The 27,016-nt window shown below is 38.5% G+C and overlaps 1 protein-coding gene and 1 non-coding gene across 3 annotated transcripts in view; one reads left to right on the forward strand and one right to left on the reverse strand.

The window, feature by feature from the left end:
- MED13L (mediator complex subunit 13L) overlaps positions 1–27,016 on the reverse strand; it is a 307,721-nt gene that overhangs the window by 38,590 nt on the left and 242,115 nt on the right. For both annotated transcript variants that reach the window (XM_032602718.1, XM_032602716.1), the window contains exons 5-14: positions 23,455–23,600; positions 20,366–20,560; positions 19,811–19,999; positions 15,329–15,494; positions 13,300–13,404; positions 8,016–8,747; positions 6,763–6,988; positions 5,686–5,788; positions 5,269–5,393; positions 2,384–2,483 (exon numbers count right to left, since the gene is read on the reverse strand). In XM_032602718.1, coding sequence (XP_032458609.1) covers positions 2,384–2,483; positions 5,269–5,393; positions 5,686–5,788; positions 6,763–6,988; positions 8,016–8,747; positions 13,300–13,404; positions 15,329–15,494; positions 19,811–19,999; positions 20,366–20,560; positions 23,455–23,600 — 2,087 coding nt within the window. The remainder of the gene's footprint in view (positions 1–2,383; positions 2,484–5,268; positions 5,394–5,685; positions 5,789–6,762; positions 6,989–8,015; positions 8,748–13,299; positions 13,405–15,328; positions 15,495–19,810; positions 20,000–20,365; positions 20,561–23,454; positions 23,601–27,016) is intronic.
- On the forward strand, positions 12,969–13,041 carry TRNAW-CCA. Its single transcript has one exon. It is a non-coding gene; the product is annotated as a tRNA-Trp (tRNA).

Here is a 27,016-nt window from a genome sequence, read left to right on the forward strand (position 1 = left end):
GGACCCAGCCGCTCCGCGGCATGTGGGATCCTCCCAGACCAGGGCACGAACCCGTGTCCCCTGCATTGGCAGGTGGACTCTCAACCACTTCGCCACCAGGGAAGCCCAGTAAGTGTTCTTGTAGAATAAAATGTCCAACTCTTTCATTTTGCCTCCTCAAAGACCCATACTTCAAAATTGACATGCTTTCAAAGACAAAAATTCATAAGTGACTGGTTAACAATAAAACCTAAGAAAAACACTTGTTTTAATTAATATAACACAATACTATCTTAACACAGACTTGATACTAAACTAAACCTCACTGATACTGTGTGTCGCTTTCTTTCATTATTATATACACAAATGAATAATTATGTATCTATGGTGTCCAACACAGTATCCACTAGCCACATGGCTACAGAGCATTCAAAATGGGCCCCATCCAACCTGAGATGAGCTGCATGTATAAAATATACCCCAGATTCCAAACAGTTAGTACAAAAATGGAATGTAAAACATCTCAATATTTTTATGCTGACTACATATAAAAATGACAATGTTTTGGATACACTGAGTTAAAATATATTATTTAAATTAATTTCACATGATTCTTTTTACTTTTTTAATGTAACTATTAGAAAATTTAAAATTACTTATGTGGCCCTCCTTTGTGGCTTACCTTGCACTTCTGTTGTGGGTTTTTTTTTTTTTTTTTTTTTCCGGTATGCAGGCCTCTCACTGTTGTGGCCTCTCCCGTTGCGGGGCACAGGCTCCGGACGCCCAGGCTCAGCGGCCATGGCTCACGGGCCCAGCCGCTCCGCGGCATGTGGGATCTTCCCAGACCGGGGCACAAACCCGTGTCCCCTGCATCGGCAGGCGGACTCTCAACCACTGCGCCACCAGGGAAGCCCTGCACTTCTGTTGGATGGTGTTATTCTAGACATTACATATTATATGTCTCCCATTTCCATGTACAGTAAGCTACTGCAGAGATGATAGTTTCTTGACATGCTATTTTCATTGCCATGTCTTGGGAGGAAATACTATGTATGTGTCCCCCCAACACACTTACACACACATACTTTGAGACATTAATAAGATCCTCTTGACCTTGGTTTATCTGTATTTTCCTCATGCCAATATTTTTGCTATATTTCAAATTCATTAATTTTTATAACCTGTACTTTATCATAAAATTCTGAGTAGCTTCTTTTTGAAACAATTTCTTTTGGAATAAAAATGAGAGAAAGAAGAGAGAGTACACCATATACTTTACTGGGTAATGACACCCACTAGCAGGATGGTTTGTGAGTAAATAATCTTGGACAAATTATCAGACATTTTAACATTTAACATTGCTACATATCACTTAATGTCAAAAAAAAGCAGGAGTAACTGGTTTAATAAATACAAGGGAAAAATTCATTCATCTGCCCTATTCCAGATGAATCTACTTTAATCATGTTTCTTTTAATCTGTGAGTTTCATGTTTGTAAAATTCTGCAGTGCAGAGTAATAAAAAAAGAAAAATGTTTAATTAAAAAAAAACTACAGCAACTGGCTGGCTATCATCATTCATTTTCATACATGTCATGCTTGAGAAAGCTTTGCATATTTTAAAAAGCTATGGATCCACTAAAGCTGTCAAAATCCAATCTCTGTATACTTCACACTTCTACATTTGAGTAAATCAGCACTACATTTATAGGTTCATAAAACTTTTTGACTCAGCCCTATGACATGGTGGTTTTTCCCCTCAATTTGTTCTCATTACCAGCTGAATTAATGAGAAGATATTAAAGAATGATTTGCAATGGAATTGTTTCAGCTTCAGAGTATCCATATAAGCTATCCTGACTTTCTTTTCTCTTGTAGAATGTTTCTTAGGGTAAAGAATAAGTAGAGAAAAGCAAGTTTCTCTTTTTGTCCACATACATAATAAAACTAGTTGATCTCTTAAGGAAACACAAAAACTTCAGTATCTGTTGGAAAAAGGACCACAGAAAACAAACATTCATTATCCTTGTGTGAATTAAATTTATGAAAACTGAAACATTTTACACAAGCTCTTGCAGTGGAATATTGCTCTGAAAACCACTATGCAGCATTTATCCTACTAGGAAAGGGCTATTGCAAAAATAAACCTAAAACATGTTTTTTCACATTTTAAACCACAGAAGTTAATTTGAAAACAAAAGGAAAAGGAATTCAAATTTAAATGGGTCTCTTAGCTGCCTGCCACCTTAGGAACACCAATTTATACAAGTTTTAATTCACCGCCAGTATTCTGTTAAAATGGGGGGAGGGGAAGGAGGGGAATCTCAGACAAGGCACCACTGAGTATGAAAACATAATATGTAAATTATAGGCACTGAGCTGAAGCTCAGTTTCCTTTTCTTACTTGGTGGGTAAGGAACAGCAGCTCTTCCATCCTTCCCAAGAGGGCGGTCTTCTGTCCCAACCGTAGGCATTTTTGATGAGCGTAGTGCAGGTGACACAGCCTAAGAACAGATTATTATTAAAGCGGAGCAACACATTTGTACGTAAGTAGGGTGAGAGTCCACTGTTCCTTAGAGTGTACGCCTACTGATATTTTAAAATAAAGGAAAGATGCTTCCTTACATAGCATTCATCAGGTGAACTTCTAGAAATACCAGCAGACAGTGACACAGAAGAGATGGTTACAAGCTTGTCAAGTATGAGAAACAGACTGACTGAGTCTTCTTGTCATGGATCTGGTGAGAGCAGACTGTGCCATCAAAGCAGAGCTTGCAGACCTTCAGCAAATCTTCCCACCCAGGTCATTAGAGACGCAGTTTCAGGGACACAATAATCACATTAGGGTGGTGCCTCCAAGTAGTGACTGGTTATCAGTCTGGTTTTCCTTCTGTTTGGAAGCAGGCAGCTAAAAGGGAGGACCTCAAGCCCTCCCAAACTATTATTCTTTTATTTTTCACCTCATAAAAATACGTATCTCCTATTCCTATTTCTACAGTTACTGTTCATCTTCATGAAAAATAACCTTATCTCACAAAATTATTGAAATGCACAGAGAAGGTTTTTCTCTGATTTGTTATTCAAAACAAATTAAGTCCTTTAGTAAGCAAGATTATCTTTAAGAACTCAAATGAACTGATGGCAAGATAAAATAAAGCAAAAAGATTCTCACAAATAGAAGGTCTTTTATTTATGTACACGTATTCAATATCATAGAGTTGAAACATATAAAACTAACTTTAAAACCTATGAGATGAAAACTTGGACAACAGTCTCTCAATTCCAGTTACTAATAAGTTGAATTAGTAAAATGACTCTAAGGTAAACTGTTCCCTTGATTAAATGTCAGGCGAGAACTCAAAGTAGAAACAATCATTTCAGAGAAATGAAAATTTGATAAACAATGTCCAATCTCCTTTGCATATTAACATTACTAACAATACATTCAAACAACAGAGTAAACATTTATTCATTTAGTCCAATAGTAATTCATAATTTATACAGAGAGTAAGGACAATGGCTCAGAGCACAGCAATCACTAGGGATGGTGGCTGTGAACAGAAACCAGGCTACTCTACGGTTTGTTTCTTTTCTTTTCTTACATCTCCCTTCCTACTTCCCTTTGATTCCTTTACTTTTCATACTTTCTTCCCACCGTCCCCACACCAAAGCATCTGAACTAGCCCTCGTTAAAACCAATCCTAGATAATGCATGGCTTAATGGAGACAGTCAAGTTCAAAAAGGATCTCCAATGCCTGGGTCACAGAATAAGGAAACGTGTCATTTCCTCTACTGAAGTTTTTCACATTGCCATGTCCTTTCCCTTCATGCAGCCACTGCCCGATTTTCGGTCCTCATGTTTCAATCCAACGAGTTACCAAATAGTACGCCTGCTTTCTGTGTATCGGACTGATGGAAAACGACACTCACTTCTACCAGGTCAGTTCCACACTCAGCAGCCTCCAGAAGGGCACATTACCAGCACAGTTTGAAGTCTAAAGCCTTAAGAGTGGCCACAAACCTTCCCAGCCCCACCAATCTTTACCCTCCATTCAGAAAACAGATCCATGTGCACACTGTCCCCCAAAGCCCAGCCAGTTCATTCTTGTAGCTTAACCAAGGCTCCTTCCAGGCTCAAAGTAACATTCCTCCCCTGCCTCCCCCTAACCTAGTCGTTCCACATTTCAAGTCAATTTTGTTCTTTGAGGTCATTATTATCTCCTCATCTTCTAAGTACTTAGAATAGTAATGGTGTACAGTATCTGTTAATCGGATACATTTTATTTTAAAGTGAGAAGGGGCTGTAGAAATCTGATTCCTACTTAACCTTCAAGCCTTTACTTAGACACTGCTTGCCTGTCATGTTGCACTTGAACATGTAGCATCTTTAGATTCAGGTCAATTACTGCCCTCAGAGGACTCAGTATATTTTTAACTTTATTTATATGCTATTTCTCCTGAAGTCTGTGAGTATCTCAAGTATAAGAGTGGTAATTTAATTGTATCTGTAAACCTAGAGTACCTGCCACAAAGGAACTGATCAATAAATGATTAACGAATACATGTAAACTGGATAGATGGAAAGTAAACACATAAATGAAAGAAAAATAAACTAATAAACTGACCTCCTTGAAGAGGGGCCTATCTTACTCATCTCTAGGTCCCCCAGAGATAACAGGCACTTTTATTTGCACAAAGGTACAGGGTTGGTTAGGAGGACGAGGACACAAATTTCCTGACTTAGCCGAGTTACTCTCCAGAGAATTATAAATTCTTATCTGTCACTTTCATCATATGACGCCTTGTATTATTTAACGTCTATGTGTATAAATTCTATCTCCCAACTTATGATGCTATAATCCTAAAAAGTATATAGATCGTACTTGTAATCTCTCTCAAAATGTTGACTAACCTATGACTTATTAGATGAATAAAAAGTTATATGGGCATTATTTTTAAAATCTGAGCTAAAGGGACTACATAATACATTCCTGTTAGTCTCATGATATTGAGAAGGATTTTTTTTAAATGTGTAAGATTTTAATATTTACAACAGGAATAACACTAATGGAAAAAAAGCCATCAACAAACAAAACCCAAGGGGTATTACAGACTACACTAATAACTTTTAGAATCCTTTCAAGGTATACAAACGTTTTTGAAGAACATTCAGAACCTGAAATAAGAGCCCCCAATCCAGGAGACCAAACTATAAAGAAATACTGAAACACTGATATAAGTCCATGCACTTAAGTGAATTTTTGTTTGTGTAGCCACAGCAGACTCACCCCAAGTTCGTCGTCATCAGAATTGTCAAAGATGTTGTCTAAGTCATGAAGGGAAGGTGCCAGATCTGTCACCTGTGTGAGGCTACTGGAGCCAGCCCTGCCAGCAGCACTATCCTGCCGAACATCTGTGGGAAAGGAGGCAAAAGGCACAGAATGAGCAACTTCATCAAGGGAGAAGGAGCGAGGAGAGGACAACGAGCAAGCCCTGCCTGCCAACTGTTTCCCTATGTTTTCGGTTAAATTTAGCGACAATTACTGCCAAATACGTTTATCAGTTTTGAAAGGAACTGAAGAACAGATTAAAGATGAAATCAAATTATTGCTATTACAATAAGGATATAATTTTAAATAGAGAAGCATCTCCCTCGCATTTATTTTAGCAACAATCCAAATGAGGCAAATAATCATTGTACACACCTGTTTTAGTAGAACTGAAAAGGGACATGGCATTTTTCCCTTCAGGCACCGGCGTGGAATGACCTGGTGTAGTGACATCCTTGGTACCAAATCCATCCTCTGACTGTATAATAAATTCAGCCAAACAAAACACATGAACACCAACCCAAAGTGTGGAATATGAGGGAGAACACAAAGAATTAGAGGGTAGAATGGAACTTGTTATGAGCACAAGTATGATAAACCATGGTCTATGCAACCAAAGGAAATAAAAGATATGTTCTTTTCCCTGAATTTAAACCGAACCAAAAACTCCCACGCTTTCCCCTCAATCTGGGTCAGTCAGGGTTTTATGCCTCATGGTACTGGTGGCATGTGCTTACAGGCCTGCCATGGTGGTAAAAGCTGCCTTTAATATAGTAGTTTGGTTGCTGAATTATGCTTCAAGCTTTTTGGATCTAGATGGATCTCTGTAAAGGACTCTAAGAAGTATTCTCCTGAACTATACTGGTCCCTCTTGTCTTACTTCCTCTATTCTTAAGAATACCTCTTTAAATAGCCCAGTAGTTTAGAATGTTTTAAAACTTAAGGCTAAAGACAGCAGACACCCATATGACAATGGAACCAGTACAATTATACTGACACAGTCTTGGAGTGGTGCTGGTATTAATTCAGAGAGACATAGAGGTAAAGCGCTTAGCACAGTAAACACAGTGAGCGCTCAATAAACAGGAGATGTTGTTACCAAGATTTTTTTCTTACATTTTGGGTATTTTGGAATAATAATTAAAAAGAAATAAGCAGGGAGCATAGGCCAACAAGAATTAGCATATGAGAGGAAACATGCACTGTACAAGCTATAGCCTGGAAAATATGAGGCTTCATTTATGTTCGGCTGACTTTTGAACAAAGGTGAGCCATGACATAAAAAGGAACAATATGCTGTTCGATACAATAGTACCAAGAGCATGAATATGGGGACAGAGCAATCAGGCAAGACTATCTCAAACATTCTGCCTCCAAAGTCTTCCCACATGTGCTGTACTGACATAGACTGAAACCCACAGCAGGCTGGACTCTCTCTATGTTAAATGGTACCTTATTCTTTTTCAGGGAATCTTTCTCTGTCCCTTGTTTGCATTTTTTGTTCGCTGTGAAGATGTATTTTATGTCACCATCCTCAAAGGTGTACGGGTCATTGACTTCTCCCAAACTGTCTCCAGGTTGTTGTGATAGAGGCAATGGGTCAAGGAAGTGGAGTGGCTGCATCTGGGGCTGCTTGTCTTGCCAGATTTTAAACCGTTTGTTAGGTTGTGCTAAGAGTCTGAAAGAGAAAACAAATGACAATTTAAGCAAGAAACATAAAGAGATTAGATTTTTTTTAAAGCAACATTTAATGATTTAAAGCATTTGTAAAGCTTAAACTAAACTTAAAAAAAAAACACCTAAAGGGCTTCTCTGGTGGTGCAGTGGTTGAGAGTCTGCCTGCCGATGCAGGGGACACAGGTTCGTGCCCCGGTCCGAGAAGATCCCACATGCCGCGGAGAGGCTGAGCCCATGAGCCATGGCCGCTGAGCCTGCGCATCCAGAGCCTGTGCTCCGCAACGGGAGAGGCCACAACAGTGAGAGGCCCGCGTACCGCAAAAAAAAACAAAAACAAAAAACACCTAAATATTCACCTACAAGTGTATTTTAGAGATTGTATTCACAATTAAGTAAATCTCAGTAGCTTTTATCAAGAACATATACTTTTGTCTCTGATTCTACGGATTCCACTTAAGAGCATAGGTGGGCTCTGACAAGACTGTCCAGGTTCAAATTCCACCTGTGTCATTTACTAACTGCATGACCCTAGTTTCTTTCTCAGCTATGAAATTAAGGTAGCAATACAGCTGTGGTGAAAATTAAATGAGAAAATCTGTGTAAACTGTTTAGAATAATGGGTAGCTCAAAAGCACTCTGAAGTATTATTACTAGATGCGTGATACATACCTGAATGCGTGCAAAGCCTTCCTTAAAAGTGTGAACGTACAAAGAGGGCACTGACCACAATATGGAAGGTCCCATAAAGCTATATCCTTTGATTAACAAACAGCAGGCCAAAAATAAAGCGATACTAGTATAGCTAATCCTATGATGAAACCTTTTTATGCCAGCATTGAAATAATGACATGTGTGGTAAACCTCACGATGGATAAAGCATTTGACTTTTAAACATTTTCCAAATGCAGAGTCTAGAATGGTGAAGAAAGGCCTCTTCAAATTTGGATCTGAAGGCCCTGATTCTTGGGAACCTACGGCCTTGGGCTTCTGATGGGTGATCATGTGGATGGGGTGGAGAGTCACCTTACCTTTGCAATGCAGTGCTCTCTGAGTTTACCTCCATTTTGGCATCACATCTCTCACCCTGGAGCTCTGGAGGCCGGAACTCAGCATCATCAACGGATGGGAGATGATAACTATGCCACCACTTATCTGATGACTCTGGGTTCGAGGGCCTAATCCCACAATATAAGGCGGTCTCACTGACCTCTGCCATCAGAGGCAGTCTTTGGCCTACGAGGACAGTTCTGTCATCCAGAGTAGACAACTGCTGGAGTTCTAGCCCATTTCCATAGAGGGCCGGATTCACAGGGACAGATGGTGGGTCCAAATTCTCCGTTTCCTGACCTCGTGGCTGAGGGCTGAGTGTTGGCGGCAGAGGGGAAATAGGGGAATGAGGTGAATCCATAGGATTCAGATTCATTTGCTTGCTTGTATTTCTGGAAGGCACGGCCATTTGCTTATCATACTTCCTACTGCTAGCCACCTCTAAGGAGGAGTCTATCCCTGCCAAGCCTAGCTTCTGTCCTGGTGGATCTTGTTCCATGCATAACTCTTCGGCCACAGAGGGCCTATGGTGAAATGGTATCAAGGGTCTCTTTTGCAACTTGTCTCCCTTTTCCTGTCTTTCTGTTGTTTTGTGCTTAGAAGAAGCAGGAGGTGGTAAAGATGAAGATGATGATGGTCCTGCACTGAACCCTGGTTGTGATATTGTGGGAGGTCGACTGGGTCCTACTGCACAACGTTTTAAAAGTTTATGCCTGAAATGAGAATTAAAATGAAGTCAGTAAATACACAGATGAAAATAACTGCATCATTCTAATTACAAAAGATATGCCTCTAACAAGGTTATGTCTTTTTAAGCACACGTTATATGCAATAATACATCTAAATGGACTCTGGGTGTTAAATATATTGATAATGACTAAAAACTGCAACACACCCTGACAGAAAACAATGAACCAGTTACATACAAGTTAAGTAGATAAGAGATGAACTTAAGAAACATTAATTAATATGCTGCTAACCTCTACAAAAATACTAATTTGAAAATCCCCAAATCTTTCAAGTTTGGTGAGGGCCTCAGACAATCTATTCATATTGCATTTTAAAACTAACAGTAATGAGATCATCTGTCAAGAAAAGAACCAAAAAAAAGCTTCCAATTTCTATTTTACAACATTCTACCAACTCCAATACAGAATGGCTAATCAAAAAAAAAAAAAAAGAATGGTTTATAAAAGCTTATAGTGTTGTAAATCAGGAATAAGATAACTATGCAACTCTCCCCCAAAGTGTGAAACTAAGGGTCAGTTTTAAGAATATTTAATAGGGGGACTTCCCTCGTGGCGCAGTGGTTGAGAATCCGCCTGCCAGTGCAGGAGACACCGGTTCGATCTCTGGTCCGGGAAGGTCCCACATGCCAAGGAGCAACTGAGCCTGTGCACCACAACTACTGAAGCCCATGCGCCCTAGAGCCTGTGCTCCACAACAAGAGAAGCCACCGCAATGGGAAGCCCGCGCACCACAAGGAAGAGTAGCCCCCACTCGCCACAACTTGAGAAAGCTTGCGTGCAGCAACGAAGACCCAAAGCAGGGAAAAATAAATAAATAAGAATATTTAATAGGATAAATATACTAGGAACCTTATATGCTACTATTATCCAAGAAAGGAGGGATAAAAGACAACTTTGGATCTTACAGAAACATGTTAAAATGAGACAGAAGCAGAAGGTTGTGAGTGAATATTAAAACAACACACACATACAAATGCATCTGTACTATCTAAGCAGGAATAGCAAGTCTGCTCACATCCTAACACACTTCTTGGCAAGCATGGGTGTGAGAAATGCTCAGTAAGGGCCCACTAGATGATCCTAAGGTTTAATCTGTGCAAAAAAGTTATATAGCAGGGGCTTCCCTGGTGGCGCAGTGGTTGAGAGTCCGCCTGCCGATGCAGGGGACACGGGTTCGTGCCCCGGTCTGGGAAGATCCCACATGCCGCGGAGCGGCTGGGCCCGTGAGCCATGGCCGCTGAGCCTGCACGTCCGGAGCCTGTCCTCCGCAACGGGAGAGGCCACAACAGTGAGAGGCCCGCGTAACGCATAAAAAAAAAAAAAAAAAAAAAAAAAAAAGTTATATAGCAGGTCAGCCAGTTCCTCCCAATATATAAATCACTCCCAGAAAAAATGTAAGCTCTCCTGCCAGTGTATCAGTAACTCTCTGAGGCCACTAGGGTGGCATTAAATTACTGTTGCATTGCACTAAACAATGCCCTAGTGGGAAGTAAAACGGATTTGTGTGGCATAATGGGATGGTTTAGTGGGACAGCAGGATGGCCACCCTGCCCCATAAGGCCGTTAAATAGTGTGAGGAGAGGACCATTCCATAACGGGTTCGGTAATCTTGCAGTAGATAATCTGAAAACACTCTTGCCAAAGTCTTTGCTACACTTTAAAAAAAAAAAAAATCCTGACTTTGAAGAAGGTTGTCTATGCATAAGGCTATTGTCAATAAGGCAAAAATTGGACTTTAAATCTCCAGGGCAAAGTACCACAGTAAGAGACGAAATGTCTCATCTGAAAATATCTCAATTATCTCAATATCTTCTAAGGGTGCTTACTTTAAGACCTAAGCTCTAAAAGTCTTTCACATAAAACTTTTTGATTTGGATTTTCTCAGAGAGCATTTAACCACACCAGTCCTTTGACAGATATTTTATAGTAGCCTCTTCAAAGTAAGGACTTTTTGCAAAGTGGATAATCTTATAAAGTCATTTTTTTCAACTGCATTTAACAACTCAACTACATTGTGGAATGGTTAGAATAAGGGATACACCAGTAAGTAACAGACCATCATTGCAAATCTGTGAACAGGTAAGGGACCTCACTGAGGCAGGCAGCAGGAAGATCGGGCTCAGAAGGCTAACTATATGAGTGGTTTGGCCTTAATGGAGGGAAATCAGAGGCAGGGCCAAATAGTGCAGAAAACACATGGTGACTAAAAGAATAAGGAAAGTAGAATGACTATAACAGACATTTCAAAGGAAATCATTGTGAAATGCTATGATAAAATTGATCTAGAAAATTAAGAAAAATAAATAAATAAAGTTTCTAGGCTGAGAAGGGGAAAACTGTGACAAAAATGACTGCAATCGGGTACCTGGTTTGTGAGGAAACAGGTATATCGATAGTAAGGGTTTATCTTAAAAGCACTCCCCCAAATACAAGATTAGAGTACATGTAAGAAGTCAGGTCTAGAGATAAACATTTAGAAGTCAGTGGAATAGAATGCAAATGCATGTCTACAAATAAGACCTGAAGGGTATAAGAATTTGGTGAGGAAATAGAGCAATAACTCCGGAGGACAAAAGAAAAAGTGTTATTTGTTTATTTACACTTCAGGTAAAAATAATGCAAGGTAGTAAATAAAAATGTGATAGAAATCAGTAAAAAAAGTTATTTTTAAAAAGTGAAAAAGGGCTTCCCTGGTGGCGCAGTGGTTGAGGGTCCGCCTGCCGATGCGGGGGACACGGGTTCGTGCCCCGGTCCGGGAGGATCCCACATGCCGCGGAGCGGCTGGGCCCGTGAGCCATGGCCGCTGGGCTTGTGCGTCCGGAGCCTGTGCTCCGCAACGGGAGAGGCCACAGCAGTGAGAGGCCCGCGCACAGCAAAAAAAAAAAAAAAAAAAAAAAAAAGTGAAAAAAATATAGATTAAGGAAAAGAGCAGGAAAAATAAGATGCAGGCACAAGTGAACTTAAATACACTAAACTTTTTATCCTATGTACTTTCTAAAGGTGGACCATAACTTGGCTGTAAGCTGTTTAGAAGCCACTGTTCATAGGAAAATACTTTTTGTCACACAATTTACAATGGCCTAGAGATGAAAGTAAACCAGGTATTCAGCTGGTATACCACACCTATCCTGAGACTAGAGAGATTCTCACATGCTCAGAAAGAGGACCCTTAATGAGCAAATAATATCATTGAAAACATCCTCCTTGAAAATTCAATCAAAGAGTTTCATTAGGTACTTACAGCATCTCAACAAAAAGCTGACTACCAAGGCAGAGCTTGATAAAAGAGAATCAATTTATAGGGAAGGGGGAACAGGAAGAAGCTGTCAAAACTGCTGCCTAAGTGTACAAACACACATGTGCACACGTGTGTATGTGTGTTTGCAGAGATTCTCGGGCATCATACCACCTCCCTAGCCCAAAGCCTATTCATATATGGCACATTAAGAACCCTGTGGTCTAAACTAGAGAAATGAATGGCCATCTTCCAAGTACACTTATCTCAACTGGCCGAAGTACTGAGCAGCATCAAATGGAAGCAAGATACTCTAAGTTGCTCACTAAGTGAATAATCATCGCCACATGCTCCTACAGTGAGCTGAGCTGGTGGGGGAGGGGGGTAAGGCTGATATACACTTAAGAAATTTAAGAACCCCCATGAAAATCTGTGACAATAAGATTCTCTATTACCACAAGGAGTGATAAGTCAAGGGAACATACATGAGTGCAAAAATTTTCTACAGAAAATAATTTGGGTTTCCATTCAAATATCTAAATGAATGAGCAATAATTTTAGCTTTCAGCAGGTGTTATCACCACATACCTACTTCAGTCACCAAAAAACACGAGCACCAACAACAAAAATTTTCTATGAAAGGTCTATTTAATCCAAATTCTATTAATTCAAGCCAACCTGTTTGATATTTATCTCAACTTTATAATTAAGAGTAATTAAATAAACTCAGTTAAAATGGCAAGAGACTGTCTTGTCAAACTGATGCTTTCAGTTCTGAAGAAGTTATCCTGAAGAAATCTGTGGGAGCAATTTGGTAACAGGGCCAGTTGTCTAAGAAGGCTCATTCTGAGTCCCAACAATAAAACTGTAGCATCTGCATAGAAGAAAAACACCAAGCTTTTTTCCACCACTGGAAGCAGAAGATTTAAAAACAAACCAAAGCGGGGACCTCCTGGGTGGTCCAGTGGTTAGGATTCCGTGCTCCCAATGCAGGGGGCCCAGGTTCGATCCCTGGCCAGGGAACTAATCTCACGTTCCGCAACTAAGAGTTCACATGCCTCAACTAAAGACCCTGCAAGGCACAACGAAGATCTCACATGCCGCAACTAAGACCTAGCGTAGCCAAATGAATAAATAAATATTTTAAAAATAATAAAAAATTAAAAATACATAAATAATAAAACAAAATAAAGCAAAATGATGTGGAAGAAGTGGTCTGAGAGGCCAGGAGACAACCAACGAAATGTTCTATCATACTGTTCTGCCTTGGCCCCTACCTACCTAGAGCAAGAACAGCTGACTCTTTGGGTTGGATCCACAAAATCCCAAGTAGCAGGATTGTTAGCAGGCTCTTCTTCAAGAGTTGGAGTTGACATCTGGCTCCTCCTAAAAAAGGTTAAAAAATGTGGCTTGTGTAAACATGAGATAATATCCATACCTCTGGGGGGAAAATGTTAGAAAGACATGAATACATTTTACACAGTAATGGTATCTTGCTGATAGATGACTGAAAGCAACTCAAGGTGGGAGGTTGCTGGGGTGGGAAAGGCAACTACTACTGCCATGCACTAGAAGAGTCGGGATTCCAAATATTTTTATTTAAGTTTAATATACATTTTAACATGGGTGGTACACATAGCAATTAAAACACTACCTGGCAATATTATCTGTTGGTTTTTAAAAAGTCACCTAAATTCTGTAGAAATTTTAGATTTAAAAAAATTATCTTCTCACAGCATCTATGAATTATATACCCTCAGATAGACTGTTTAAATCACTCTTAAAACACCTATATTTACTAGCACTTAAGGGCAGCACTCCACACAAGTGATGTGAACTAAAACACAAAAATCAAATATATCTCCTGCATGTTACTAATAATTGGTAGCAAAAAGTAGATGTCTACTACTGCATAAATAAGAACACTCGGCAGTATTTCTGTATCGTTGATTTTGCTACAGCTGGTACTGCAAAGTGTTTCACTGATGGCTCTGCAAGGACTTCGCTTGCTCTCCACGCTCCCCACCCCCCCCCCCGCCTTTCTGGGTGTCTCACTTCCCTGTTCGGTGCTGCTGATAGAAGGCCTCTGATTTGTTAGACTTGGTGGAAAGGTTAGTAGTGATAAAAATCAAAGATGGTAAATAAAAGGAAAGAAAAAGAAAATGTTAACATGGAAATTGTCTAGGCATCGCAGACATAAGTGAAAATATCTGTACCAATAATTCTAAAGGAAAGATCATTTTAAAGTGAATAGAGATACCTTTTAAATTCTAGAACTTGATATATGATTTCCCACTGCAATTATTTTAGATTTTTCTCTACTAAATCTTCTTTAGTAGCCTATTCTAGAGCCAACTATTTGGGAAATAAATACATAGTAGGAATTTCCTAAAAGCTAGGTCCAAAGGACAGGTTTTAATTGTGTATATAAAGCTTTGAGTAGCAGTCACTGAAGAAACACTTAATTGGCTTCTAAACGAATTCTTAGGAATTACTGACAAGAATGTCCATATTTATTCTGCTCCAGAGAATGAAGACTCTTTTGTTTATCTGTATCAATCAAAAAGTTGGACACCTCAGTCATATCAAAACAGATGTGAAAATATGCTGAATATGTTTATGTAACTCTTGATAAGTGAAATAGTATTTACTGACTACTGTTTGACATTATCATTCCTGCAATTAAAATAATCACCAGCCATCTCTTCTTAGAATCAATTCCTCTTCTTTTCCAAAACTATGTTAAGGAAGGAGGGAGGTCAGAGGGGATGGACGGGAGGGAGGTGGGGCAAGGAAGGGAAGTTGAGTAGGGGAAGAAAAGAATTTCCCCAAGTCAACAAACAGAAGCACAGCAGCTACTAAACACCCCTCTAATTGTCAACAGTTCAGTTCAGAAATGCATTGTCAATTAAAGCATGAGGCTAATGTATAATAGAAAACATGGCAAAGAAGGTCATTTCCCTTTGTAAACAGGAAACATTCATTTGTAGGTATACAGGGAAAAACCAAACCCACAATTACTGTCCTGACACTCAGAGTGAATCTCTGAGCCAGCTGTGCTAAAAAAATGTCAGATGAACACCATGACAATCTTGAGATGATCAGGAACTTCAAATTTTTCCTGGATAGTCAAATTATTTAACATCTTTGTTTTGAATTTTACCCTATTATGTTCCAAAAGATGAACTAACAATCCAGTGACCCCCTCAGGGTGTGGTCACACAACAGCACAATGTGACTGATCCTCTTCATGTAGTAATAAAAGACATGGTTACTAAACCACGATCCAGACAGAATGCAAAAAACATACTTGGACTGCGTTCTGTTGAGGATGCATTCCTTCCAGACTCGGTGGACCATATGATTGTGGAGTTTTGGAGGAATCTTCCCCGATCTCTTTGGACTGTGCATAGTTATCATCCCCCCATCTTGGGAACCTAGGTGACTGACAGCACTCTGTGTCCCTCCACTCTCACCTAGGAAAGAAAGACAATTTGGAACGTCAGAATTTTCTGAAAAGGTCTCCTAGTGCACAGACTACTGGCTTATTTAACATAAATATTTCATTGTTGAAACTGATCATGTAACTCTGTTGCTGCCCCTGACAATAACAGTATCTGTAGCTATGAGTAAATTTGCATCAGTATAGCTTTCAATCACATCAATACTCACACTCACATACCCTCAATGGCATATCCATCCAGAGGCATTCCTGCTCCACAGGTATTGGAGACAACTTACATGGGAGGATTCAAACATGACAATATTAAAGATATAAACATGCATGGGTTGTTTGAATTTTTAAAGCCCAATGCAGTAAATAAGTCTCAAGGCAGAACAAAACAGTAGAGGGAGCTTTATGCTCATGTAGCTAAATGGCTGTGTAACATCTGCACGCAGTGCCCTGGGTAAGAGAAAGAAATTCTTAAGAAGGTCAAATTTCAAATCTGTGTGTGGAACTGTTCATCCTTATGCCTAACACTACTTATGAAAGCTTAATACTAAAACACTGAAAGAAGCTGACTCAACATTTTATATCAGAGGATTAAAAATTCACTGGTTTCTCTCTAACAACTCCACTTAGTTTTTCCAACTGTACTTGGTATTACAATCCATTTTCTACTATGTCTACTATAATTGCTGATAATACTAGTTATTGGTTATAAGTATTTTACTACTTCCATCTCATACAAGACAAATACTGAAGTCAATTTCCAGTATTAAATTCTGATTCAACTACTTTTATCTATTTGAGTTCATAAACATATTGTGGGTTTTAACTCGATAGTACTACGATGCAAAACATCTTGATGAAATAATCAATTTTAAGCACTCTGAAAGGCCTCCACTGTCGTGTGAAAAAGAAGAAACAACCTTATATCACAAACTAATATTCTTGGTATCACTGCAAAACAACCATTATATGAGTTGAATGGTTAGTCTCAGCTCTATTTTTTTGCGGTACCCGGGCCTCTCACTGTTGTGGCCTCTCCCATTGCGGAGCACAGGCTCCAGACGCACCGACTCAGCAGCCATGGCTCACGGGCCCAGCCGCTCCGCGGCATGTGGGATCTTCCCACTGCACCACCAGGGAAGCCCCTCAGCTCTATTTTTTAAAAAAAGAAAGAAAAAACAAACCCCAATGCTTACATTCTTAGGAACAGAAACTTTCTTGTTCTCCAGAAAAGTACTGTTATAACACAAATTAGATAAATTAACGGAGACAAGAAATTTGATCTTTCATTGCTACCTTTTATCTTAAAAGTTCTCTGACTTGGTTCATGGTACAAAATAAATCATTTTGATTTTACAGTGGATTTTCAAATGCCTATTATAAAACTAGGCAAAGTGAAGAAACAAAGAGAAGTAGATAACATAGCCCTTTGCCCCCAAACACCCTACAATACAGCCAAACAGATCGTAAATCCATGGTATCATAAGGGAATTATTTATGGCGAAAACAGGAGAGGGCACGGGGAAAGCAAGCCACAAAATCTTTTCTGATTAAAGTTGGGTAAATGCTTTTCAGTAGCTTTTAATGATTTAACTAAAATGTGAGTCAGACCTTATATGGAATTAAATGAGAACTGTACTCCATGCTGTTAAATGCATATTGAATGTTTCTTCTCACAATTATCTCCATAAACAGAAAACGCAAGCTGATGTACCTATCCACACGAGGCAGAACTGTTTGGCCCTCCGAGAATCCATGCTAATCTAGGAGACTCTTGGCCATTCTAAGGGGCAAGTAACCCACTTTGTCCTATGTCTAGGAAACACGGCAATGCTCAACGTCAGTCAAGTGCAGAACGACAAGGCTGAGCAGGACTCTTGCTGATGGAATGTTAGGAGTCCTAAGCTGTAATTCAACATTATTATGATGTATAAACTTGGACAAATTAATTTTATTACAAATATCAGTCATTTTTAGTTTTGTTTGTTTTTGGGAATGAGGAGGCATCAAGAGATTTATTTACCCAGGGCCTAGCACAATGACATACACAGAGTTAGAAGGGAAGAAATCTGAATATCTATAGTTACAAGGTACACACTTGAAACCCACCATAACAAAACAACTTTTTTTTTAGGTTTACTCTCTCTCCTCTTTTTTTTTTTGCCCCACACGGCATGTGGGATCTTAGTTCCCAGACCAGGGATCGAACCCGTGCCCCCTGAAGTGGAAGCACAGAGTCCTAACCACTGGACCACCAAGGAAGTCCCCAAACTTCTTTTTTTTGAATTATGGATTTAGAGTTCTGAACTGATCAAAGGTCAAGGCATCATGCATACAGCAGGCCTTCAGTTTTAAGGTGAACACAAATTTCACTAAGTACCAGGCAAAACAAAAACAAACATAAACAAAAACTGATGCCAACTTATGTAGTATAACTCTTAAAAATCCAAATCCAAGCTTTGATATGAAATATGATTAACATTTTTCAAAATACTGATAATTCTAGACTCTTTAAAATATATCTTCTCTATGATATTATTATAAAAAACTATACAAGTATTTTTATGCTTTTTCAGTTTAAAGTAGTTTTTTTTTTTGCGGTACGCGGGCCTCTCACTGTTGTGGCCTCTCCCGTTGAGGAGCACAGGCTCTGGATGCGCAGGCTCAGCGGCTATGGCTCACGGGCCCAGCCGCTCCGCGGCATGTAGGATCTTCCCCGACCGGGGCACAAACTCGTGTCCCCTGCGTCGGCAGGCAGACTCTCAACCACTGAGCCACCAGGGAAGCCCCAGTTTAAAGTAGTTTTAGTAAAAACTGATTGACAGCAAATCCTTTCATAAGAGATCATCCAAATTCTCTGCTCTACCATATTAGAGACGGACATAGTACATTTTTTCACCATCTTAGTAACTACAAGGCTCTTAAAAACAAAGGCTAGGGACGTCCCTGGTGGTCCAGTGGCTAGGACTCCCGCTTCCACTCCAAGGGGCAGGGGTTCGATCCCTGTTAGAGGAACTAAGATTCCGCAAGCCATGTGGCACGGCCAAACCCTCCCCCCTCCCCAAAAAAACCCAAAGGCTACGTGTTGTCCATTTCTGTCTCCCACACAGTATCTGAGTAATTCCTTCCAGATAACTTAATACTGTGTGCTGAACCTGGAGCTTTGAGCACTGCTTTAAATTTCTTACACTACTGTTTGTATATTGCTTTATTGTTTACCAAGCACTGTCAAGTACGTGATCTAATATGTATAATAACCCTGGAAACTTTATAGTATTTCACAGAGAAGGAAACTGGTGTTCAGAGCAAGTATGAGAATTAAATAAGGTCACTCACCTAGTAGGAACTACAGCTAGGTTTTAAAATTAGATTCAATCACAAAGTCTATACTTTTCCCCAATATATTATTTAACCATGAACATTTACTGAATGCCACTACATGCCAAGCACTATGCTAGAAACTCTGAAAAACTGTCTTATCTGACCCTCACGAAACTCACCACATGATGAGCATGTATCATGACTGACAGTCTGTTTTCAAAGTTTAGCGGCCAAGGCTTTACTTACTCTGATGCTCCTGACAACACGGCCCACATTAAATACCTATAATTAATCTCATTTCAGCTCAAGTATGATGAGTATCCTTTTCTCACTGACTAGATTTTCAATTAAAATGAAGTCAACTACAACAACAAAAAAGTTAATATAGGATATATACTACTCAACAAAGAAGGCAACATTCTCCCAAATTAAACAATTTCTGTATTTTTCCAAGAAGGAAGAATGTTGAAATTGACAAAATTTTCAAATGTAATTAATATTTGTCATTACTGTAGACAAATACATTATTGAAAGGACAAGGCATTTATTCAGAGATCCTGGATGTTTAGACTAACTTTATAATATAATAAGGAAAGATAATTCATCCAAGACTTGTCCCTGGCTGGCAACAGCCAATTGGGCAAAGGCATCAACTATCCTCTGATTTAGTATTTTCCTTTTTTTAAAAAAAAAAAAAAAGAAAGAAGAAAGAAAGAAAAGAAACTCACATCTTGTCTCCTAAATGCACCCACATCAGTATAAAAGAGCAGATGCACATGGAGAACTTACGAGAAACAAACTGTGTAATTTGAGGAAAGACTAATACAGGCAGAATTAAAATTCTGAGCTCATAAATTCTGTTTGTTTACAATTTTCTTTCTCCATTTTGTAAAATCCCCACATTACTCTATCTCCATCTCTTCCACCAGGAATTTCTCAATGTGTTTTCTCACCTGTTCCACGGCAAGGGAACTACACGACTTTCTGGGATCTCTTCCACACCCGGACTGCACTCACCTATGACAGCCTGTTCTGGAGAGGTGGGCGGGGTGAGCGGCATCCCACAGTTACTTGGGTCCTTCACGCTACCAAGTCCCTGCTGCCCAACTGTAATATGGCCTCCGGTACCAGCAACACTCTGAGGAACTGGGAGGTCATTCTGAGAGATCAAAACAAAAGCTGAAGGATAAACCATCCGAACACCACCTGTGAGGCAAGAGAGAGAGAGCACAAGGCCTGAGAAAAAGTTCACACTCGACCGCCAAATTCATTATTCCAGTGGTCAGAGTCAAAGGTCGCTAGGTACTGCCAAAAGTGATAGGTTTAGTCCTTTCATAAGTTAATAGCTATTTAAACATGTGTTCCAACATTATCATAATAGCATTTGGAATATGGGGACCATTGGTGCTTCAGGCAAGATAACTACTCAGCAAATACCACTGTGTCAAGAGAATTCAAAAAGATGGGAAAATTATGGAGATTATTTTTGATGAATCTGAATGATTATCTCTTTAAATTAAGGAAGACGAAGAAGATTGAATTAAGTTCTTCAGGCAAAATATTTTCTCTTACCAACAATTACTTCTACTGCCACGGGGAAATCATCATCATACCCCAACTCCTCCTCTTCTTTCAATTCTTCCTTCTTTTTCAGCACCATTGGGTAGAAATACTGCCATTCCTCAATCAACTTACGGGTGGCTGGGTCTGACATCTTGTATGCTTGGCCTGTTAGCGTGCCATTTAAGCCATAAGGACTTACCAGTACTAAAGCAGAGAGGAGAAACATACGTTACAGATCACAGTAGTAATTCTTGCTTAAGTGTAATGCTACATGTATGGTAATTTTTAGGGTGAAGCACAGTATCACTTAATGTATATTGCTCTTTATTTCCTAACTCCTTTTAAAGTGTAATTTTTAAAACTTTCTCATTTTAGTACTTCTTATTTATATGCCTCTCAACGCAAATCAATTTTTGAAGGAAATCAGATGGGGGAGGTATAACACTGTCTGACAGCTATATCAACACACAATATATAAACTATCTATACATTAAAGCATATAAACATCTGTTTGGTAATAGTTTATATAATGTGAATACTGAATCTTCCATGACAGAAGAAGACCATTCAATACATATACCCCAAAACCAGTCTAGGACTTGAACATTCTTCCTATGGTTTCCTGAGACTTCCTAAATATTTGAGGTAATTTTAAAATAATATATACATAAAACATCTAATAGCAGGAGAGCCTTAATGTACCAAGTCTGAAACATAATGTTATGTATAATTTCAATTATGACTGTTTTGGAGGTCTGCTGATTAAACAACTCTAAATAAAATTTATTTTACGCAAAATAAAGGATTCAAAGTCCCTCTCTCTCTTATTCTTTCACTGTTTGACCTCGATGTCATTTTCACTGAGCTAGACACAAAAATGTAGCTAATGTAATACTGTATAACTCAGCCAGTTCTTAGTCTCATGGTGAATATTTTGACCTTCCGAATAACACTTTTCTGGGGATAAAGGTTACTTCTCCTTAATCCTGATTTATAAAAAATCTCAGCATAGGCATTAACTGGGAAGTCCATTTTGGGGGATGGCTTTATTTTTTTAACAGCTGGATGATATATCACATCAATCAAGACAGAGATGGCTGTAGACATCATATATTTCGTGTTGCCTTTCTGCTGTTCCATACTGATCCAAATGGGATAAAAATACTGATCTAACCAACACACATAATCAAGGGCAATTTTCCTGTTTTAACACTTCTAGGAAATCTCCACATCAATATGGTTATGTTCACTATAATTATCTATATGCCAACACCTGCCCTAAGGATGTACCTTCTCCTCACCAATCATGGGAAATAGGCAGGATAATGCCCCACAAAGTCGTCCATGATTCAAGGTATTAGTAAGAAACCAGTAAGATTTAAAATAAGTAGTCTATAGGGACCTGGTATTGCCAATACTATCTTTCCTCATGACTAGTAATGCCCTCTGCTATTATCATAAGTAAATGCTTTTATTTTGCTCGACAAAATCTAAAGTCAGGGACTTCCCTGGTGGCACAGTGGTTAAGAATCCTCCTGCCAATGCAGGGGACACAGGTTCGAGCCCTGGTCCAGGAAGATCTCATATGCCGCGGAGCAACTAAGCCCGTGAGCCACAACTACTGCAGCCCGTGTGCCTAGAGCCTGTGTTCCACAACAAAGAGAAGCCACTGCAATGAGAAGGCCACGCACCGCAACAAAGAGTAGCCCCCGCTCGCCACAACTAGAAAAAGCCCGCGCACAGCAACGAAGACCCAATGCCAAAAAATAAATAAATAAATGAATGAATAAATAAATAAAATCTAAAGTCAGATGATCCTCAACACTTTCAGAGTCAAGGAAACACAATATTTAAATAATCTCATGTATTACTATCTGAACTGCCTTTTAAATGACTCTAGAACAAGGAAACACGGTATTTAAATAATCCTGACACAGTATTTAAATAACACAGTTTTTAAATATGCACATACTGTACAACTCTTAAGTGTACAGTTTGAGAATTGGGTCATTTCGAATTACATAGTAGTTCATACACAAAACATCCAAAATTACAGAATAATAAAGTAAATAGCTTAAAATGTGTTGCAAGATGGAGGAAAATGTAGGCAATAATCAGGACACAATTACATGAGGTTCAATGTTCTTTTTTACCTTAAAAAAAACCTTAATAATCCTTAAGGTAAGAAAAAGATGCTTTCATCAAATTAAATCAGAATCATTTGTAGGAAACCAAAAAGTCATCGTAAATAATATGGAGGCTAAATACTCATTTGACAGACTATTATATCAATAAAAATACTTTAGTTAATTTTATTAAAAAACATTTTAAAATTACATTTTGTGATATACTAAGACTGTTTCAACCAGACATCGCTAGAACTGATAAATTAGATTGAACTAAAAAAGGTATTTCTATATGGTTCGATTTAATATTATAACATTTAAAAAGAGTTATTCATCGAAAATTATGAATTCCAAACACAAAATCAAAGCTTTAGAATGCACAGCTAGAGAAAAAGGGACATAGCATTATTTTGGTGATATCTAGGTGATTAGTTGAGAACTAATGAAAATATGAATGTAAGTTAAATTACAACCAAATACCTACAAACAATGTAGCCTGTAATTAAAAGAAAATAAGATATTAATATCAATGAAGAAACTACATACTATATAACTCTAGAAATTTGATTTTGGTTGAAATTTCAAATAGTACAAAGTTTAACAGTAATTTTCTGTAAGTCATTACATTCCTAAAACCACGGGACACTGAAAACCTTTAATTTATAATATTTGTCAATTACTCATTGGATTATATTTTTCAAATACTTATTAATCCTCTTTTGATATAAAGTAAATTCTCCACATTTTATTCCTCAATACACGTAAGACCATGTTGTATGTGAGAAGCTTTCAGTAAAAAACTAGCAAGCTATTATCACTTGCTTGTGGTCTTCTCTTTCTTCTTCAGAAATCATCCTTATTGCTTAGCTTAACTATTCAAGATAGTATCTCATTCTGTAAAACCTTACTGGGAAAGGTGGCTATCCACTTGGTGGGGAAGGGTGGAGAGCAGGGACATCATCTTTTACTTACCTTGAAATGGTGCAGGTGAAGACTGAGCCATGTGTATATGCTCCTCATTGATCAAATAAATTGGCTGGTGTTGGGCAATCTCCACACTTGTGCATACATTACTTTCCCCATGAAGAAAGAATGTGAAAGCACAGGACAAATGCTCACTAAAATAGAAAAAATGAGAAACTCAGCTCTGCATTTTCATAGGAAACAGGTGCTAGAGACAGGAACTACAGATGTGACACAGCTTTACTTTATTACCATCCAGCAAAGCCTGCCCCTGATGATATTAATAAGCACAAACTTTTAGTTGACTGTGGACAAATAACAATAACTTGACAAACTAAATTTAAAATTCCAGATAAATAGAAAAATTAGTTATGTTCCACTCTGAAACTGAAAGCTATTGTGCAGAATGCTTTCTGTTTCCTTTGCATAAAGTCTCCTATGCCAACTATAAATTCCTAAGGACAGAAGAATCATAACATTTTTCTACCTTCTCATGTATTACTATCTGAACTGAATGGCTCTAGAACAATGACAAAAGAGTTCTGCATATGTTTGGTATGACATAACAATAAGATAACAATAAGATCAAATTTACAAGCTTACAATGTTACAGTAAGGTTAAAATTATGGATCTAAAAACAGCAATCAACAACCCTGCTGTATGTAAATTCCCCATATACAACTGCTAAGGTAATATGAGCCTCTAAATGGGCTGGTAATCTATTATATTTAATTTTTACAATTTACCTCTGATCACAAAATTTTATTAAAGCATTCCACTTCTCCATTTTCCACACAGTTAGCTAAAAATTGATAAAAATGATGTGTCTTGGAGAAAAATAATTTCAAAATTAATATAGTGGCACATTCTTTCAAAGTTGTTAACTTTGGTCCTAAGCCACCCATAACATCTCCATTTCTCAAGACAGCTTATAAGAACATTTGCCTGATGAACCAAAATCACTGTATTCCAGGCAACCACCATTTAAAAACTCATCTCCAACATTTCCTTCTTTTCAAAGTTCTCCAAAACATTATAAAGTGTACTTTGAGTACTACTCAAAAAACTAAATTTAAGTATAAAATTATAATGCTTTACAGAAAAATTGAAATAAAAATGATAAAATTTCCACTCTATCCCACAGTGAAGCATATATATTCTTCCTTGACAAGTATGTTGAGATGATCTGAGAAAATTTTGTATTTTACTAGAATGTGCAGCTTCGTCAATAGGAAACACCTAGTCTTGATATTTGGGTATTTAGCACAACAGAGTATCTTTTTTTTTAAAATTAATTAATTATTTATTTTTTTTTGGCTGTGTTGGGTCTTCGTTTCTGTGCAAGGGCTTTCTCTAGTTGCTGTGAGCAGGGGCCACTCTTCACTGCGGTGCGTGGGCCTCTCACTGTCGTGGCCTCTCTTGTTGCGGAGCACAGGCTCCAGGTGCGCAGGCTCAGTAGTTGTGGCTCACGGGCCCAGCTGCTCCGCGGCGTGTGGGATCTTCCCAGACCAGGGCTCGAACCCGTGTCCCCTTCATTGGCAGGCAGATCCTCGACCACTGCGCCACCAGGGAAGCCCCACAACAGAGTATCTTAATCTTAAGATACCAACTAAAATTTTGTTAATAATTTTGAAAAATTTAAACATCTCCTTAACACCATACACCTAAGTTTCAAGTTCACAAAGAGGAACAATGCATGTAATTTAAATGTATATAAGTATAAAGCAGTATCAATAGTAAAAATGTGCTGTCCTTTATTTACGGAAATGACACTGAAAACATATCATCCTCCATGCACAACATTACGCCAGGCACATAAGAACACCAAAATAAAGATTAATTGATTGTGGATTTGTAATTTTCCATTTGTAAAATTCAGTGGAGGAGTTGGAGCTGACTTATCCCTACTGTGCCTACTATCCCATGCAGTCATCAGAACATTTATAAGACAACTGGTTAGAGTTACAGATACTGAGTACAGCCCAGAGTATGTTCTCATTCCACTGAACACAAATGCAACCAACATTTGTCTATCAACCAGTAAGTGAGGAGAATGGTGCAAGAAGCCTGAAGTGACAACAAATAAAACACGATCCTTGTCCTCAAGGAGCATATAAACTAACAAAAGACTGATATAAATGCATATTAACAAAATAAAGCCAAGCACAAATCCAGAAATAGAAAAACCAAAATGCCACGGGAAGGCTAAAGGATACTAATTTTTTCAATTTGGAAGATCCAAATGCTTTAAGAAGATGAAATCAAATGAGCTGATTTCAGTGCAGAGAGAAAAGAAAGAGAGGAAATATGAGGCAAGGAGTAGATGCAGTGAGAACAGGATATAGCTTCGAAATTCTAAAAGGAGGAGAGACATGACATGATGGGAAAGGAGTCTGGAAAAGAAGTCAGAGGTCACCCTTGAGACAACCAAAAAGTCTTGCATGTAAAAAACAGCAGGGAGCTGATTTAAGGTTTGGTTTTTAAAAGTCAGCTAAGTCTAAAGAATCGTGATAAAAACCTCAAAATAGCATTCATCTGAATTTGCTATGTCCCAAAAGACACAGAGAAGCACAAATGAAAAAGGTAGGAAGTGAATCAATGGCCTATTTTTTATATTGATAACTTTAAAAACAAAACATGTTTTTTTAAAAGAGACAAAACTACACAAGAAAAAGAGCAAGTTATGGGTGAAATATAACAGAAGCCACCAGTAACTATATAATGTTTGGTATGTTACTTCACTGTTCTGATCATAGTTTCCTCATATGTAAAATCAGCTGCTGGCACAAATTGCTGGGCCCCCCAGAAGTAATAATTCAGAAGGTCCAGGATGGGCCCCAAGAAGCTACATTTCTACCAAGTTCTCAGTGATGCTGCTGCTGCTACTCCTAGCCCAAGGACCACATTTTGAGAATCACTGAACTTTATGGTACATAAATCTTTTTCCAGCTATAAAATTTATTTTTCTCTAATATTACATGAAACAAGAGGGCAGGGAGGACAATTCTGACACTAGAGAGTAGAATTCTCCTGAAGTATACACTTAAAAACCTAATAATTTTGGTTGCCTTTGGGGAATGAAGTGGCATGACCCCAGGATAAAGAAAGAATTCACAGTATTCTTTTATGCTTTTTGCATGTAGGGCCATGTGTCACACAGAAGTAATGGAGGCAAGATCTGAAGGAAGCCCCTGCCTCTCATCTTATGCAGTGTGCTTGCTGGCCCAACCAGAGGAATCCACAGGGTTTCATCTCGCCATTCGGCTCTTAGTTGAAGTCTGCTGAGATCATCTTTGACTTTGATTCTGTTATCCAGCATATAGGATATTTAATCAGCAAGCCATCAATATCTTTATTCATGTCATTGCTAAAAACGGTGAATAAGACTATACTGAGGAAAGAATCCTGTGTCATTTTATGAGGTAATTCCCAAGTTGCAAATTCTCCCAAGTGCTGCCACACATTTACTATTTCTTGTCTACAAAGGACAATCTAAAAGATTAATATGTCAAATGTCTTTATAAAATGCAGACACGTAACAACTACCACATTACCCTGACCTAGAAACCT

The sequence above is a fragment of the Phocoena sinus genome, chromosome 14 (assembly GCF_008692025.1).
Source record: "Phocoena sinus isolate mPhoSin1 chromosome 14, mPhoSin1.pri, whole genome shotgun sequence".
In the NCBI taxonomy this organism is placed as follows: Eukaryota; Metazoa; Chordata; class Mammalia; order Artiodactyla; family Phocoenidae; genus Phocoena; species Phocoena sinus.